General features: G+C 42.4%; 1 protein-coding gene across 1 annotated transcript; it reads left to right on the plus strand.

The window, feature by feature from the left end:
* The first annotated feature begins 1,540 nt into the window (after positions 1 to 1,540).
* Positions 1,541 to 12,572, plus strand: LOC117141548 (glutamate receptor 1). The gene is made up of 13 exons (XM_033305052.1): positions 1,541 to 2,181; positions 3,905 to 4,057; positions 4,414 to 4,541; positions 6,367 to 6,496; positions 8,768 to 9,021; positions 9,372 to 9,557; positions 9,656 to 9,895; positions 10,121 to 10,481; positions 10,599 to 10,861; positions 10,926 to 11,384; positions 11,448 to 11,692; positions 11,798 to 12,191; positions 12,259 to 12,572. The coding sequence occupies exons 1-13, from the start codon at positions 2,055 to 2,057 to the stop codon at positions 12,292 to 12,294; spliced, it is 2,976 nt and encodes a 991-aa protein (XP_033160943.1). The 5' UTR covers positions 1,541 to 2,054; the 3' UTR covers positions 12,295 to 12,572.
* Positions 12,573 to 19,889: the final 7,317 nt, after the last annotated feature.

Genomic DNA, 19,889 nt, shown 5'->3' on the forward strand with positions numbered 1-19,889 from the left:
CGATTTAATTAAACGCTTTAATTCTGTTGACTTAGGCAGCCGTATAAATTGTGATTCATAATTAAATAGCCGGAGCAAAACAAAAAATGCCAATTAAAATTTATGGACGTTTGCATTTAATAATTGCACGACAGCAAGTTTGTTTTCAAGCTTATTAAATATAATAGAAAAAAAAGAAAATCTCTGGAAAGACGTTTTTTTTTTCCAATTCCCGCGTGCTTTCCATTATCCTCGAGAGTCGTGAAAATCGCAAGTCATAAATGTTATGGTAAAATGGTGCCATCCAAAGTGGAGGAAATGGCAATGGAAGCTGAGCAGCTAAATACCCATAATGCAGTCATGGAAAAAAAAGAGGAAAATAAACGGGAAGTAGGAGAAAAAATATTCATTGATTTTCTTAATTAAAAAATTTCACCATTAACTTTTATGTTTATCGACTTGGCCCCTAATCGCAGTTTGCCTCATAACTGAAAGGTTAAGTCAGGAGTTGTCGGCATTGTCCTGCTCCTGCCATTTCCTCGCTCGCACTTCCTGTGCGCATTATAAACTAATTACAGATTATGACGAAATCGTACGCCACGATAAGTCGACAATATGGGTCGCCAGCTAGGAGTAGAGATGCCTCATGATAGTATAGCATCCGTTTTACATAGAGAAATATGGTTATTGATACTCCTAACTTGTACTTATTTATGTACGGATAATAACAAATTTTAATTATAATAATTACAACAATCGTATTATTGTTACATAATAAAACTTTCCCCCTTGAACTTGGACCTATTCAAGCATCGATGAATTTAGAAACCCATAAAGGCATTCAAAAACTACCAAGATGCTCCGCCTTTTCTGGTAATAACATCCCCAGTTAGAAATTCCGCTGGATGAGTTCCTTCATCCTTGGCGCACTTAAGTTTGTTTGGAAAATTAAAGCCTGTTAATGAGATTTCAGTATGCCAAGCCGAAAGGAAAGTCGCCCCACCGGGCCGCCTTGTTGGTAATGGCGCGTAATTGACAACGTAATGAGATTTGTTAAAAGGATTGTTCGTCCAAATCATTCGTAATTACCAACAAAATAAAAACGCGACGGCGCGTAGGAAAACCCCGAAAATCGCTGCTCTTGCAACCTCCAGCCCCCAGCACGCCCACTTTTCCGCCTCCGCCTCCCAAGCTGTTGTTATCAATTATGCAGCCCAAAAACGCAGGCATAACGTAAACAAACATTTAACCAGTAACCTGCAACTTGTGTGGTGGCCAAAATGCAGTAGGTCAGTTACAGCATCCGGCTCTCATTTTCCACCACTCTCGCTGGCGCTCTCTCATTTTCAGTCTCTCTCTCTCTGCTTTGCAGACTCCTGAGAGAGCGGAAAACTCAGGCTTTTAGTACAAAGAGCACAGCATCCCTTGGGCGATTCTCTCGGCTTTTCACACTCCCAGTAAACCGGACCACAAAGCGACATTGTGGTTGTGTCGCCGGGTTTTTCCGGAGCCTCGTATTACTGGCTAGCTTAGGAGTTTTTAGTGCTGATTACAACGCGTGTCCGTTTGGTTGAACTGAGCGGATGAACAGTGTCGAACGTTGATTTTCCGATTTTCTTGTGACTTGGAAATCGGCAGAGGGAAGTCCCTTATCGAACCCGAAGTTAAAGCCAGGCGAGCCCAGGCGAATTAAAGCGAGCAAAGCATGTGCAAATATAAATCAAAATCAACGAAAAAGAAGTCAAGTCCTTTGGGCTGAATAAATAAATCCAATACAAACAATAGTGGAATTGAATAAAGCTGCCAAAATAAACAAAAGCATTTTATTAACTGCCCGAAAAAAAAAGTTGGTCAAGCAAACAAACGGTGTAACACATAAAATAAAGCCATTAATGCGAGCTTAAAAAAAGGAAATTAAAAGAAAAATTTAGTCAATAAAAGTTTAACCAAAAAAAATCAAGTGAAACGTTTTGCGTGATGGCAAAACCAATTTAACCAGCAAATACACTTCATTGTGCTCGAAACTCAAAGTGGAAAAACTTGGCGAAATAGTTGCAACAAGCTACCAGCGCAAAATGCATTCGAGGCTAAAATTCTTGGCATATTTACATTTTATATGCGCCAGCAGCATTTTCTGGCCGGAATTTAGTTCAGCCCAGCAGCAACAACAGGCGGCGTCGTTAACCGAGAAAATACCATTAGGTGAGTCTCAAAAGCGTCGCCAAAGGAGCCACCAAGCTACCGAGGATCCTGCCATCCTGTGGATGCGAGAGAGGAGCAGTGGCAGGAGCAGAAATTGTCACTTACACTGCACTTGCAGCTGGGATTTGGCCAAAATGTGCTGCTCCTGGTCCTGCTCCTGCTCCTGTTGTTGTCCCAAGTCCTTTGCTGTGTGATTCCCGGAATATATTCCTCAGTTTCCTGCCATGGCTCGTTGGGGAAATTGGGTATGGCTGATGCCCGAAGATTATCCCTGACCTTCCTCGCTTCGTCTGTTTTCGGCACAAAGAATGCAGCATGATTTTCAGTAGAATTTTATGTTCAATATACTTCACACGTCGCAAACGAGACATCCTTCCCAGCGCTATAACAATGAGCCTTACAATTGGCTATATTATGGCTTGATTTTGTTTTGCATTTCTGTTGCCGGATATTTTAGAAGAATTGTCCTCTTATATTGCAAAATAGGTAAGAGTATGCTTCGAAAGGTTTTCCTTATAATCTGACACAATAGTAAGCATTATTAGCTTTGTTTATTATACAAACTACTTTTAAATATACTTGTTGTTTTTTGCCATGTTTTTGATTACTTTTTTATACTTTTTAAGTATTAATAGCTTTGGTTGGTAGTTGGGTTTGCAGTTTTGGAGGAACTTTTTATTTTCCTTCAAGTTGAAAAGTTGGAAAACTGTTGCATAAGCAAAGTAGTTATTATTTATTACGTTTCTGGTTTGCCTTCGCTTGTTTTCCTATTGATGTTTACATTACATACCCACGCTCGGTGTTTATAAATTAAAACTATTTGAGTTTGTTAAACAAATAAATCAATTTTGCAATATAAAATGTTTATTTAATGAAGGCTGAATGATTTATGATTTAAGTGTATGAATAAGTGTTGGTGTTATCACATCATATTTCAATATGGTATATTATTAATTTCGTTTGACCTTAAATATTTGATTTTCTTCTTTTTAATATATGTTATATTTAATATTACATCAAAATTTTATGATTTGAGAGCTGACTTTAATATTCTTTGCATTTTGAATGTACCCACTCACTAAATTCCCGATTTGGCGTCGAAAGTCGTTCCAAGAACTTGCCTAGTTGCACTACATTTTATTTTACGCTTTCCTGCTTTTTTTTGCCACCTTATTTTTATTACACGATGGCGTTCAGTCATTGCACCTGCAGTCATTTTGGTCCCATGCTCCGCCATTCCCACCCATATATATGTACGTACGTATATATATGGTTGGTGGCTGCTAATGTGACAGTCATGCTGACTGGCTTGCACTCAAATCCGGGCTTCGCTATGGCGACTGAAATTGGGATGGAGATGGGGGATCCTTGCTGGTATGTAGGTGCTACCTGTTCAGGTGCCATGCAAAAGCGCAGCACAAAATTGCTGCATCAACACTTCGTTTGCGCTTTTTGTTGTTGCCTGTCGGGGCGGCTTTTCTCGCTACTTGCTAGTGTGGGTGTGTAAGTATCTGTGTGAGCCGGCTGCCTTTGTGTGGGTGTGACATTATGCTATCATTTGTGTACATATTTGCTCTGTGCGCTTTTTCGTTTAATATTAACAGGACCGTGTCAAAAGCTGCCTAAATATTTAACGAAGCAAAAATATTCGCTCTGTCGCCGAGTCTGAACCCATGCAGCCCCTATTTACTTAGCTTTCACATATTTTTCTATCCCTCCGCAGGTGCAATCTTCGAACAGGGAACGGATGATGTGCAATCAGCCTTTAAATATGCAATGCTCAATCACAATCTGAATGTGAGCTCTCGACGCTTCGAATTGCAGGCGTATGTCGATGTCATCAATACAGCGGATGCATTCAAATTATCCCGCCTGAGTATGTGTTTTTACCGAGCAATCCTTTCGTTTCCGAACGCCATCCCTCATCAGAAAAAAACCCGAGAGAGAGAAAAAAAAAACACCATTACACAATACCTGGTGCCCCATTAATTATGTGCATTTTTTATTGAAAATTGGTTTTACTTTACGTCTCCACTCCGCACTCAAAGCTGCAATTTAATTGTGCGACCTAGACACTGTCTCCGATCCCTCACCCATACCACCACCATTTGCCAACCAACCATCCAACCATCCACCCACTCACCATCAATTTTCCACCCACTCTGCCACTGAAAATGTGAAAAAAGTAGTAAAGGAAAACACACAAAACGAATTTATTACTGTAACCTACAGTTTGCAATCAATTCTCGCGCGGAGTCTACTCAATGCTGGGCGCCGTATCGCCGGACTCCTTTGACACATTGCACTCCTACTCGAATACGTTCCAAATGCCATTTGTGACGCCCTGGTTTCCCGAGAAGGTAAGTTCCATACCTCACCATTGGTAAAAAAAAGTAGTAGTAATAGTAGTAGTGCATGCAGCTGGAGGGGCAAAATAAGAGGAAAAACTGTCATATGTAATTGATTTCAGAGTCGCTGTGCGCAATTATTTACATTTTGCGGTTTCGATGTGAGCGATAGGGCAGGTGGTTTGGCTGGGGGTGTGGTTAACTCAGTTATGCGTTAATGAAGTTGGCCAAAAGGTTGATGGAACAAAGGAAAAGTTTTCAAAGTGCCAACACACATTAGAGCCAGTGGGAGGTAGTCAAATATTTAATTGTGCGCTTGGCTGCCTAATGAAGACGGACATTAAACAAAGGCAAATGGCGGAGTAGAAATCACTTAATTGAAGAATATTATAGGAGAATTTCTTATTTTAAAGTAAAAAGATTGGACAAGCATTAAGTGCAATTTTTATATGAAACTCAAGATTAATGGGTCATTTCAAATTAGGCTTCAAAATAATTGTGAAGCTAAAGACTGGGTCTTTATTGATATTTGCTGGAAGTGTCAGGAATCCCATCACGAAATCCAAATGATTGGGGTAAAATCACGTAGGAATTATAAAAAGATTTTATTTTGTACCCCTTTTCTCCACAATCAGACTGGGTTTTATTACAACTCACATCTAAGAGTCCCCAAACAGTTTCAGATTTTCAATTACCAATCACATTAGCTGGGGATCGTAACCCACAACACAGGCCAAGCGAAAAAGGCAAAAATTCCCCAGCTAATCCGAAACCATTTTGTAGAAATGAAGTCATTGCATAAAGTGGAGCACTGGGTGTCGTAGCGGGTTCACAGTTCAAAACAGTGCCCAATTGTGTGTTCGCTGTGCCCTCAGACAGTGCACTAAATCAAAGCCAAAGCACAAATCATAATAATTGTAATTTGAAGAAAATTTACTACCAACGGCAACAAAGCGGACAACAGTTGTTGTAGTTGTTGTTACCGACTGTTGCTGTTGTTGTCACTTGCGAAACAGAAAGCCAAACGCTCCGCCATCCGGAAGACAATGCCAAACGAGCGGCGAACGAGGAGCGCCTGGGACTCCCACACTGAGAGCGAAAAAATTTATGACACGCTCTTGGCCTCTTTTATTTCAATCACTATAAATCAAGATATGGCGGCGGGGGCCAGAATCCACTGGAGGAACTGGAGGAGCAGGCAGGAAAGCAGTGGCATCCACCGACTCTCCAGCACCAACTCCAACGCCAGCTAGGAAAACACCAGCGCACACATATTCCGAGATTCGCACACATTGGCTGCGCATTTGCGTGCTGTCATACACAGAGAGAAATTATCGAAACTGGTTAATGATGAAGTGCATCGTAGCTCTAATTACAATCAAAGAATATTGGTTAAAAATCTATTGATTTGAAATCAGATCAATACGCAATTCGCGGGATTATTAGTTAGGATCATGATAAAATCATGAATTTATCAATATATTTAAAAGGTTTCAGTTATGACATAATATTTAATTCGATTTCTGTATCAACGTGAGATAATTATTTATCAGTTTCTCCCACTGCTCTTGAATGTTGAGCCAAACGATAACGGGTATCTGTGTGTATCCCCTTGGATGTATCTGCTTGTTGGCGTCGCCTTACCGCCTCCCCCAGATCCGTGCCCCTGCCCGCCCCCTCCTATTGTGCCACCCGCCATAAAGTTACATGCATGTCGTTGGTGGGGCGCAAAGCGGAAACGCGTTTCATTTTATTATTGCTTCATGTAGCGTGCGCATTATACATTGTTATAGCCGCCAGTTCATGAGGGCCACGGTTTTGTTTTGCATACTTTTAGGTGCTCGCGCCGTCGTCGGGTCTCCTGGATTTCGCTATCAGCATGCGTCCGGATTATCATCAGGCGATTATCGATACCATCCAGTACTACGGCTGGCAGAGCATTATTTATCTCTACGACTCGCACGATGGTGAGTACACCCACACACACACACATATGTATATGTGTGCATATATTCCATCTTCCATTCCCTCACAACGAGATTCAAGCCACACATTATCTCCCCGACTTGTTTGTTTGCCCATTTGGTTGCTTTGTGTTTCGATTTCATTTCATTTGACTTTCATTTGCCATAAACAAATAAGGCCTCGAACGGCTGGGAGTGGATTTAAGTAGCGGTTATGGCAATGTTTTCAATGGGGATTAAGTGTGTCAGTGCGAGGGTGGGATGTGGACTTACCTAGCTCAGGCTTAATCCAATCTATTAAAAAGTGCAATTCTTCTATGAAAATATAAGTTTAATTTTTTTAACGCGTCTTAAAGTTTCTGTAAGCAGATGGTGACTTTGAATTTCTCACTTCGCCATGTTAATTTTATCCATTTCCTTTTCTACGCGCTACCCCTGTTCCACTTTATTTTTAATCCTGCGACCTCTAGCTCGTGTCTTTTCATTTCTGCTAATATGTAATTAAATAAGCGGCACAAAGAGCCCCGTGCGCCTGCTAAAAAAAAGTAAGGAGGGAAAGAGCTCGGCAGACAGGGCGCTCAAGTGTCTTCAAGAGCGCTCTTTCGAGTGGCTCCTCAACGGGCTTAAGCAGCCTGTAGAAGGACACACGCACACACAGACAGGCGGGGATATTCGACGCACACATATGCTTGAGTTTACCCGCTCTTTGTGCGTGTATTTGTGTGTGTGTGCATATATGCTTTGGTTCTTAGGCTGCTTTTTGTTGTATTGAAATTTATTTCAAAGCAATTTCCTGCCGTCTACGTGGGACAATACGACGAAGGCAACAATTACGGCCAAAGATGAAGACATCAGATGGAGCAAAAGACAGAGACGGAGCCACACACATACACAGACACAGAGGCTCTGTAAAAAATCTCATATTACGTATACGCCGCAGTGATTTTTCCCTTTCGCGTCCTGTCTCCGTTATAATGAGTTCACACGCCGTTGTAAGTCTCTGTGTGTGTTTGTGTGTATGTCCGCGAGTGTGTGTGTGTGTGTCATGTGTTAATGACTCTGTGTGAAATAAAATTTATGACTTTATGCAACTGCTGCCCGCGCGCTACTGCCTTAACATTATTATTATTTTGCCTTTTTGGGCCATTTTTTAATATTTGCCTCGGCGCCGAAAAGTAGGCCGACATTGTTGCCGCTGGCATTCGTTGCAGGAAAAGGAAATGCCGCAGCAGCACTTGCCTCGCTCTGCAGAGTAGAGCAGGCCCTCCATTCCAAACCATTTTCCATTCCGCAGCCATTTTTTTTTGGCCGACTTCGAGTCGGGCGTTTACATTGTTAACGAAAGGCACAACCAGCACCACAGCGGGACTTTATATTTTAATGCCGCTGTCAGCAGTTTGTTGTTATTGCTTTGTTCAACGCCCCAACAACGCCTTTTGTGCCTTGTTATCACTTCGACTCTGGTTTGGGTTCAAAATGGCTGAACTGAAACTGCTGCACACGGCGACAAATTGGTAGCATATTTTTTGGCGCATTCATGAATGCCGAAGGATAGCACTACACCCCATCGATCCTGCTCGACTGTATAGGAAACATTCAATAAAACAGCAGCCCCGCACGCAATGTGAACTTTTTTTGGTGGCTGCTATTTATTGAAATGTTACCAGCACACCACAAAAAAGTACTTCAATTGTGTGTGCACTTCCGCTTCCGCTTTCCACGCGAGTGTTTACTGCTCCTGCCTTTGCTCCGTTGTGGGTTTGTTTTTCCACTGTTTTCATTTTCATTTTTTTCTGTTTTCGGCGAATCAATGCAGGCAGCAAATCAATGACAACAACAACATTGAGGGCCATATTGGTCGTGCAACAAATGGCGTGTGAAAATATATACATTTTTTTCTGATTTTGTTTCGTCCTTGCGGCTTGTGAGGGTTTCCAAAAGGGCGAGCGAGATTGAAAGATGGCATGATGCTTCGTTTCCGACTGCGGGCAAAAAATAAGAATGGAGAATATGATTAAATGACACATGCTTCCCGCAGAGAGAGATAAATCTATTCGAATAAATTCATTCAGATTGGAAATTGTTTATAGATTGCAAGCATTATCATAAAACGCAAAGCCTTCACTCTCTCAGTCCGCTGCATTATCAGATTGTTTTTTTATGGCGCCAAATACCCAGCTACACCTTAATCCACACTCCGACCAACAAGAAAACACACACAATAGCCACGCTCTTTGTTCAACTGACCGACAATCGCTTTCGGATGCCCCACAGGCTTACTACGGCTGCAGCAAATCTATCAAGAACTGAAGCCCGGAAATGAAACGTTCCGTGTGCAAATGGTGAAACGCATCGCCAACGTAACGATGGCCATTGAATTTTTGCACACGCTGGAGGATTTGGGTCGCTTTAGCAAAAAGCGCATCGTGCTCGACTGCCCGGCGGAAATGGCCAAAGAGATCATCGTCCAGCATGTGCGAGACATCAAGCTGGGCCGGCGCACCTATCATTACCTGCTCAGCGGACTGGTAAGTGGAGCCCGATTCCCCATTCCCATACCGGTGGGGAGACTTTAATAGGGAATTATTGCTAGCTTCCGGTCGCGCAGATTCTTAGTCTGCTAAATTCCCAGGTAGTTAGGACTTAACAGGGTATTTCATATTCAACAGGGTTCGAGAGACTCAGAAAACCTAAATAGAAAGTTGGCTTTTAAAAATATTAAAATCTTTATCTGAATCTTTATACTATGATAATATGTTGATTAACTCATAGATATATTCTTAAAATTAGACTTACATCAGAAAGATATAGATTACCGCTTACCTTAAAGTATTCGCAGTCGGCCTAATCCTTCCATCATGTTTTTCTGCCGCCTCAGGTCATGGACAACCACTGGCCCAGCGATGTGGTCGAGTTTGGGGCCATCAACATCACCGGCTTTCGGATTGTCGACTCTAATCGGAGGGCGGTGCGTGATTTCCACGACAGCCGGAAACGCTTGGAGCCGAGCGGCCAAAGCCAAAGCCAGAACGCAGGGGGGCCCAACAGCTTGCCGGCCATTTCGGTAAATTGTCAGCCGTCATTGATTTGTTTCGCCTGCAACTCTAGTTTTTTTCCCCTGTTTCCATTCCCTTCCATTTTGCTCTCTGTGATTTTCAACAGGCCCAGGCTGCACTGATGTACGATGCGGTTTTCGTGCTCGTCGAGGCCTTCAATCGCATTTTGCGCAAGAAGCCGGATCAGTTCCGTTCCAATCATCTGCAGCGCCGCAGCCACGGAGGCAGTTCCTCCTCATCCGCCACGGGCACCAACGAGTCCAGCGCCCTCCTCGATTGCAACACCAGCAAGGGCTGGGTCACGCCCTGGGAGCAGGGCGAAAAAATATCAAGGGTGCTGAGAAAGGTGAGTAAAAAAACTGGTTACATGATGTCTAAATGGCAACTTTGGTAGGTCTGCGAAATAATTGCTTTAATAATTTCAATGATAAATAAATCTTCATACATAAAAAATATCTTCTAACGAAAAAATTCAAATTAAATTATAAAGATTTTTAGAAGACTTACAGAAATGGTTTGTCATTTAATTTGTCACCTGCATAACCTTTGTTCTCCTTGCTCAATCCGCCAGGTGGAAATCGACGGTTTGTCGGGCGAGATCCGTTTCGACGAGGACGGACGTCGCATCAACTACACGCTGCACGTGGTGGAGATGTCCGTGAACAGCACCTTGCAGCAGGTGGCCGAGTGGCGTGATGACGCCGGACTCCTTCCGCTCCACAGCCACAATTACGCGTCGTCATCGCGTTCCGCGTCGGCCAGCACCGGAGACTATGACCGGAATCACACGTACATCGTGAGTAGTCTGCTGGAGGAGCCCTATCTGTCGCTCAAGCAGTACACCTACGGCGAATCATTGGTGGGCAATGATCGATTCGAGGGATACTGCAAGGACTTGGCCGATATGATAGCAGCTCAACTGGGTATTAAATGTAAGTTAAAGAGAAAATCTTTAATTAACTAAATACCTATCATATTCATAGATAGCTAACTTATTGGAAGTACTTCATAAGATTATATGTTAATTTAAATAACCAATCCATTTGCAGATGAAATACGCCTTGTGCAAGATGGCAACTATGGTGCGGAGAACCAATATGCTCCTGGCGGTTGGGATGGCATGGTGGGTGAGCTGGTTCGCAAGGAGGCGGATATAGCCATATCCGCAATGACCATTACAGCCGAAAGAGAAAGGGTTATAGACTTTAGCAAACCCTTCATGACCCTGGGAATATCCATTATGATAAAGAAGCCGGTGAAACAGACACCAGGAGTGTTTAGTTTTCTTAATCCCCTTTCTCAGGAAATTTGGGTAAGTTTTGGGGTGAGAATTTCTCCTAAATTTCTTATCATAATGCAATGATAACAATTTTCAGATAAGCGTGATTCTCAGCTATGTCGGAGTTAGTTTTGTTCTGTACTTTGTTACACGTTTTCCACCCTATGAGTGGCGAATTGTGAGGCGTCCACAAGCGGATTCCACTGCCCAGCAACCACCGGGAATTATTGGAGGTGCCACATTGAGTGAACCACAAGTGCATGTGCCTCCAGTTCCACCTAATGAGTTCACTATGCTGAACTCCTTTTGGTATTCCTTGGCTGCTTTTATGCAGCAGGGATGCGATATTACACCCCCTTCGATTGCCGGAAGGATAGCAGCTGCTGTCTGGTGGTTCTTCACCATAATTTTAATATCCTCGTACACCGCCAATTTGGCCGCTTTTCTCACAGTGGAGCGTATGGTGGCGCCCATCAAAACGCCCGAGGATTTGGCCATGCAAACGGATGTGAACTATGGTACCCTGTTACACGGCTCCACTTGGGAATTCTTTAGGGTGAGTTCGAAACCCAGTTAGTCCTTTTGTTTTTCCTCTTTTTGAAAATAAGTTACATTGCAGCGTTCACAAATCGGTTTGCACAATAAAATGTGGGAGTATATGAATGCCAATCAACACCATTCGGTGCACACATACGATGAGGGTATTCGTAGGGTGAGGCAATCCAAGGGGAAGTATGCCCTACTGGTGGAGTCACCCAAAAACGAGTACGTAAATGCTAGGCCGCCGTGCGATACAATGAAAGTGGGCCGCAATATTGATACGAAGGGATTTGGCGTGGCCACACCCATAGGATCGCCACTGAGGTAGGTTTTCAATAAGAGTTTTGTTTACAGATTTTAAAAGCAATAACCGTTGAATATGACCTTCTTTGGTATGCAACCCCTTACTGTTGCCCTTTAAAACTGTAGAAAACGTTTAAACGAGGCCGTGTTAACGCTTAAGGAGAACGGTGAGCTGTTGCGGATTAGGAACAAATGGTGGTTTGATAAGACGGAGTGCAATCTGGACCAGGAGACCTCCACACCGAACGAGCTCTCGCTGAGCAATGTGGCCGGGATCTATTACATCCTAATCGGCGGGTTGCTCCTGGCCGTGATTGTGGCCATCGTAGAGTTCTTCTGCCGCAACAAAACCCCGCAGCTAAAGTCGCCAGGTTCCAATGGATCCGCCGGCGGAGTGCCCGGAATGCTGGGCTCCTCAACATATCAAAGGGATTCCCTTTCCGATGCGATTATGCACTCGCAGGCCAAGTTGGCGATGCAGGCGAGCAGCGAGTATGACGAGCGATTGGTGGGCGTTGAGGTGAGCTATTATGTCGGACTAATCCATCGAACATCTCCACAAACTATCCCACTTTTTTAACCCCCAGTTGGCCTCGAACGTGCGGTATCAGTACAGCATGTAAGAAACCCGCTCGTTCGCCATAGGAGTAACTTGTAAATAATTAAGGCATTATCCGATAACGATGAAAGAGGCATAACTAAACGACGCTGGCAATCAACTCTCGGGTCAAAAGGGGTAGACGGCGTTCAAAAAACTGTACAGAATAACCATGAATAATTGCTATTGTATTTTTGATAAATGTATACAAAGTGAGTGCATAAATTAACTATAGCTACGACTACCACTACAACTACAACTAAACTAAACTGTACATAGGTTAAGTGAAAATTATCCCGAAATAAAAATAAAGCGTATGTTTTAAGCAAAGCTTAAAGTGGAATTTCCTGTAAAGAGGCTGGTGGTTGCACGTGGCGTATGAGCGATGCGATGTATGTATGCTTGTGAGTGCGTGTATGCGAAAGGTAAGCCGCTTAGTTGACTTAAAGTTTTAACAAAACCCGGCAAGGGCAAGGGTAAAGTGGGCGTGGCTCTGCCTAAGAGGCTTTCAACTCAAACTTTGTGCGTCTGCGGTAGTTGTAACCGATTTACCCCCCTAAATTATGTAAGAGCATCCCCAACTTAAGGCAAACACATGGCATCGGGATAATCCGTGGCCACATTCTATACGCATCTATATTCAGCGTATTCGTGTAGTTTTTCCCGCTCGATTGCCTCAATTTTAAATTGAAGTTGAAATTAATGTAAGCTAATGCAAATATAATTATTTTAATTGTTATTTCCTGTGCACTTGTTTGCGCCTGTGTTTGTGTTTGCTTGCGCGTTTGCGGTTTTGCTGATTTAATTAGATATCGGCAATCAAATGAAATGGAATTTGATTTTGTATAAATGTCTTGCAATTATTTTAATTTGGCTGAAATTGCGGCTAAATCGGCTTTGCGAGAATTAGTGTTATTTGATTTGATTTCGTTATTTTTATTCCCATTGCGGCCGAGCATTTTGTGTCGCCACCTTTCCAATGTTTGCCCGTTTGCATGTATTTTTTTTTTTTGGCCTAATTTGCACATTGTTTGCTAGCATTTTTGGTTGGTTGGCTGGCAAGTGCTTAGAGGCTTTGTTAATTTGTACATACAAGAGCGTGGACAAATTAAATTGAATTGGCCTGGGGGCGTGGCTGGCCCTTCGATTCGAATCGCAGCTTTATGCAAATTTTTTCCTTACCCATCAACAAGGCAACACAATGCCCTGCCCTGACTCCAAGTTTCCAGTAAGATGATGAGCGTGAGGAAAACTTGCTGCAGCGGCTTTGGGATTGCTTTAAGTATCTGGCAGCGCTTTGCATAAATTTTCCGGCCAAGTTCGACGGAGTCACGCGCCAGTTTTGCAGCTGCAAGCCGAGATGATTTGCCGAAAAGCCAAAAGGATTTAGGGCACACAGTAGGCAGTATTCTCGTTCTCAGTCCTTTTTTTCTGCATGGCGCATTTAATGCCACAATCGATTTTTCAATAAATTCAGCAGCAAAAGTTAAAAGCCACAAATCGGGGGGATGGCAGAAAAATACCCAAACTTCTGCCGTAAATTTTCATATTTATTTATTTTGTCAATCCTTGTGCGCGAAAGCTGAAAGTTTCTCCTCAGGAATGAAATGCGATAAAAGTATCTGCATAGATACATGTATCTCCGCATGGGACTTTGCATTCTGGCTGACAGATAAGCGAAGCTGCCTTTGGTAATGGCCAGAAATCACAACGGATTCCTTGCGGTGCCAACTGTCAGCGGGGTGTCCTCCGAAAAGGATCCATCCTTTTGCTAGATTCTTTGTCATCTGTGCCACGCACTCGCAATCAAAAAATATAATGCCCGATCTCCTTATGCGCGGAAATTCCTATATTTGCGAATGTGTGTCTCGCATGGAAACTCATAATATTTGCAAATGATGAACGTGAAAGTTTTTGATAAGTTTTTCGGGGGCACTGCGCAAAAAGTTGCAATAAACTTGTCGTAATGCCACAGCTCTGTGAACACAAACAAGTCCATAATTCTGTTATTGCAAAATCTATGAACTTTGAGCTGAAAACGCTGACCCAGCATTTGTGCAATATGAATTTTAATTTTGACAAAGAGCTGGTGGTGTGCACATTCCTCTATTAATTAACCATTTAATGGCTCTATTATTGCCTTTGTGCTCGGCTACCAAAATTGATAAAAACATCAATAAATTGTGTTCAACAATACGTACTGTATGTAAATAAAATTGTTGCATAATTAAAAAGCCACCGTCCATTAAAAATACAATTTTTGTCTACATCTGCTGTCAATTGAGCGCACTTTTTAAAAACTATTACCATGTAATAGTTAATTTGAATTGATTTTTCCGCAGGCTAATGAATTATTTAATTCACTAATCCAGCCATCACTTTTGACAATTTCAATTAGTGCGCTTCTGCTGTGCGCCATTTAGCTTAAAAAAATGTTTTGTCTAAAAAACATAGTGAAATCCATTTTAATTTTGTGGGACACTGAAAGTAGTGGCAGTTGAGAGCTTTTTCTGTTATTTGAGGAGTACGTCAGCCACATGAAAGTAATCCAGCTAAAGGATCATTCCCAACCGCAAACATTTGCCCAAAAATATGTAGGCAGCACTTTGATTTGCCGTTTTTAATATTTTTGTGAGCACCCTTTTGCTCTGGGTTTTCCATATGCACCCTCACCTCCCCCCTCTACCCTCTTCATCGGAAAAGCGCCTGGAAAACCACATGTGCTGGCACATGCTCATAAGTGAAATTTACGCATCGCTGCATACAATTCGCCAAAAAATGTTGCCAAGGACGGTAACTAATGTGAAATTCCAACCACTGCGCTGTGAGCAAGTTCATAAATTACAAGCCACAGGATTGGGGCTTTTGGCCTACCTTGAGTTGGTGATTGAGAGATATTGGCAGCAAATCAAAGTAAATGAAAAATTTCACAGTTCCGAAAGTGTGTCAACCGTAAGGAATTCCAATGGCTATATATATATACATCAATGCCCGAATGTGGAACGATAAAGATTTCAATTTTGCAACGATTTTCACATAGTCAAATTTGCACAATGCATATTTGCTGGCTGCCTTGTTTTATTGCTGCATTTCTTGTTATTTCTTCATTTGTTTTTATCAAGCCAATAAATTACAACTAAGATGGTTGTGGTGGGGGGTATGGAACTTTTCGTGTGTAAGCTGGAAAATTTTGCATATATAAGCTGCTTTTGTTGGCCTAAATATAGGCAACTTTATTACGGCCTGCGTGTGTGTTCATAAATCTCTCCCTGCCAGGAAAATCAACAAATCAAAAGCCGAAAGGACGTGGCAAAGGCAGCCGAAGGCAATGAAGCGCAGTTGATTGCCAGAAAAATAATAATGGCCCAATGTTCCAAGTATTTTCAATAGGTTAGTGGGTACACTGGCAAAAATGATTTCGAGTAAAAGAAAAGAAAAAAATTGTAATTAATTGCCTCAGGAGTACATACTCGAAGTTTACTGCTTATGTGTACTTACAAAGCTCAAACTTCTGAATAGATTTGCTATTACACCGAAGACTACTTATACACATATACATTCCTATTCTTGACCTCGAAAGTTTTCTCTCTGTGTACTTCCTTGAACTGGACGCCGGATGAACTTTTCTTTTCGTCATCGGTCGATGCAGCTGCCAGACTCGATGGGTGGGGGTGTTTTTGTTCCTGGGTGCAGTGCGCGTCGGGGCTTCTAAATAGCAAATTAAATGTAAACAAGTAATGTTTCATTAGCAGCATAAAATGTGTGTTTAATTATTACCGAGGAACCATGTCCTGCCCCCTTCCGCTCCCCCCACCGACCACCGCCTTTTTAAACTTACCTAAAAAGTTGGTTCCCACACACAAATACACATGCAATTAACTTTTGCTGTGTGGGCGGGGCGTTTTGCAGGGGCAACTTTTGTTGTGCATTTCATCTGAACTTGTTCGTAAATAAAATAAGGCAAGAACGAAATAAAAAATAAAATTCGAAATACTTTTACATATTATTTAGCTATTTTTCCCCCTCTTTTTCCCTTTGTATTGAGCCAGAACTTTATCTGCGCAAATGTGCAACGCTTTGTTTGCCAGCTAACCGCATTGAAAAGTAGCTGCTAATGGTGGATGTGGATGGGTATGCCCAAACTCGATTCCCTTGGGGGCTGGGGGCCTTGAGTATCCCGCACCACTTGTTGGGCAACTTTGCGAAAAGCCAAAGGCAACTTTTGCGCAAAATAAGCCCTATGATGCACGGCAAGACAAACCGAAGGCAATGCCATGGTCAACAAAAGACTTGGGAGAGCTGCATTTAATTTGCAGATCCCTCTGTCCATTTGCTTATTGTTTCGAAAGTCCGGCAAATGTGTAAGTGAGACGATTGAAAAATTCTAAATGTGCATTTCTATCGTAGCCGCAACTGGTTTTTGGGTGGTAGGGCGTGCCATTACAAAATGTCCCTGCATTTGCCAGAGGCCGTTTAAATGCGTTTTATACTCGACCGTTTTTTTAAAATGAATGACACCATAAATATGCATGAAGTTTTAACACTATGCAGAAACAGCTGCAGTCGTCGACAAAATGCCTTTTTAAATAACAGAGTCCACTTGGAGGGCCAAAAGCGCGGAGAAAAACAGCAACTCTTTGCCCAATTGGGCCCTCCGGTCGCCTTCATTTCTGGCCAAAATATTTATGCGTGGCGCGGTGAATGGGCAAAAAGAGTGGGTGTCGGGGAAAAGCGGAGGCTGGGCTATGTGCCCATTTCATTACAACATTGTGCATACGCCGCGTTGCACATAATTGAAATGGCAAACAGTGAAAGGCAACGATTTTAACCAAATATGCAGAGACGCCGATTCCGATTCTGAATCCGAGTTTCGCTTGTTTGTTTGTTTCAGCCGATGCCAATGTCGCTGTTTCAGCTTTAGTTTCTATCGTTTGGATGCAGTTCAGTTCGGCATCCAATTGAATTTTCATAAAACGACGCACATCGCGGCAAGTTGGAATCAACAAAACAAAAACTCAAACTCAAACAACAAGAGCCGGGCAAACAAAGCGCTCTACATTTAAACAAAACGTTGCAATATGAAACAAATTAAAATGCATATTGTTTGTGCGAGGGAATGGAATGAGGCAGGCATTAAACGTCATCACAAAAGATTTTAACCATATCTGGCAGTTCGTTTTCTGCACTTTCGAGGAGTTTATTAGCTAGCAGGATACGCTCGCACAAGTTAAAAAATATAAGAGCTATAATAGTCTGGACTTTTGGATTTATATCCGGATTTTATTTAGGAATCAATGTACAATATTCATTACTCTAGAGAGGCTTCTTTCTCTGTCCTTTTGAACATTAAAACTTCTAAACCGGATTGACTTACACATTTTCTTTCATCACATTGAATGGAGTGTAACCCAAAATGAAATACCGAATTTGAAGAGAATTTGGCCAGGCCTAAGGACCATCTCTGTAAGGCAGCCTCAATCTGAATCTGAAGCCGCAACTTTCTCCTCCTCCATTGTCCCCTTTCAATTTTTATTTACCATTTTTTTTTTTTTTGCAAATAATTGCGCATACGCCACGCTGACTCTTGTGTATCTGTTCCTCAATGCATTTGCTTTTCTCCAGCGCCACGAAAGTACCATTGCAGCAATTTTACATTGAAATTATACAAGGCAACTCCTCCACAATAAAGGAAAGACTTACTCCTTCCATCCCCTTCCAGAGGCATTGCCCCTCGCTTTTGTTGTGCAAACAGACAAAACCTCAATAAAAATGTTGCTACTATATTTGCAGCTTACGCGGGAGAAATCTTTTACAATACAAGGTACAAGAATATATATGCACAATATATATATATATATACAAACGTACCTGTTCGTATACTTTTTATTTTATGCAATTTTTCTTTGGCACTTCTTTTCCGCTCGTGGCAGCCAAAAAACCTGCTGCCATCGTTTTCACATTAACAGCCAAAGCGAAGCGTATGCAACTGCCAGATCGCAGGAGGAAAAAGGACTGAGAGCTCAGGACGCAGGACGAACGTCCTTGTGCATTTTGTGCTGTGCTCAGCCAGCGAGAGCGAGGAATTTCCCAGCAGGCAAATATATTTTGCAATAGCGTCGCTGGCGACGTGATTAATGCAAATAAAATAAAATAATGTAAAAACGTAGTGGCATTGCTGGTTGCAAGTGCCAGTGCATGGTTGTCCTGCATAAATTTAAAGTGCTCGCAATGTTACACTTGAGACATCCGTGGCCTCGATAAGGCCAAAAAGGACAGTCCTTCTTTTAGCCATTAAAAGCCGCGCGTAGCTCATAAAGTTAATCAGCCAGAACTTTGAGCCGTTTTTCATACCACACTCGCCGTCGCCGGCGAGAAAACAAACAAAATACGAAATTTGTAAAAACCAAAAAAAAAATAAAAAAATGGAAATCAAAATCAACACAAGCGATTCGCACCGCACAACTACAAAGACCACGCCCCCAAGCACCCACATTCCACCCATGTTTGCGGGATAGGTTGGAAATCTATGCGCGGCATGCACAAATTTATCGCTGGCATGTTTTATGCAACCTTCACCCAAATGCCAAAGTCCTGGTCGCGGTCACAGTGGCCAATATGCTCCCGTCCAGGCTGCATCCATTCCACTCACGATTCCCGACCGACCACCTCCCCGCGCCCGATCTGCCCATTGAACCCATCAACCAGGCAGCCAGCTGCGAGTGGAGTCCCTTGTGTGTTCGCTTTTTGATGTTTTGAGGTTTTGGCGCTAAAAAATGCCTTGCCCCACGGCGTTCGACAAAAAACTATTGGCATTTTTTTGCGAGCCGCATGCCCTGGCATCTCAGGCATGGCTATGCCAGCGATAGAGGCCCGGATTCAAAAGGGGAGCTCCTGGACCCTCACATATGCAGAATGCCACCACGGCTTCTGGCAGCTCACTAGTTGTGTTCACGATGGCCAAGCAGGGCTGTCAGTTCCAGAAGCGCACCACTTGGAAAGCTTAAAAATATATATGGAAATAGGAAAACAGCTCCTAATAATCCCGTTTAGAATTTAATAAATGGTTTTTAAATGGTTTAATTGATTTTTAAGGTAAAAGAATCTAACAAGCTCAGCTAATGCAATTCAGGCCAACTAACGACTGACACTTTTTCGTCGCATCTTTTATTTTTTTTGTAGTTCAATTCAAACTTAATAGACTATATAGTTTTTTAATCTACTTGATTTGGCTATAAAGCAGTTGAGTGAACATCACTTGTGACCAGTTGCGAGGCCATTGATTGGCAGACAAAGTGTAGCGCGAAATTGAAATATTGAGCGAGTAGTTCAACCGCAGCCTGCCGCAGGGTTTGGCTAATGGAGGTTAGGGGGTCAGTTTAGGGTCTCTAATTAAATATGAAATCAGAGCTCCGGCTAATGGTAATGGCTTCCAAAACGGGCCTAATGCAATCAGCTAGGTAGCTTTTGATTGCTTCAAAGGCCGACGGCTAAGCTGGGTCCTGCCTTGCACTCAGAAGAAAATGTAACGTTTCCTAAAATATTTAAAATATACATTACATATGCATATAAAAATATTAAATTTTTATTTACTTTTTAATATGTCTTAGGGAACAAACGTCA

The sequence above is a fragment of the Drosophila mauritiana genome, chromosome 3L (genome assembly GCF_004382145.1).
Source record: "Drosophila mauritiana strain mau12 chromosome 3L, ASM438214v1, whole genome shotgun sequence".
In the NCBI taxonomy this organism is placed as follows: Eukaryota; Metazoa; Arthropoda; class Insecta; order Diptera; family Drosophilidae; genus Drosophila; species Drosophila mauritiana.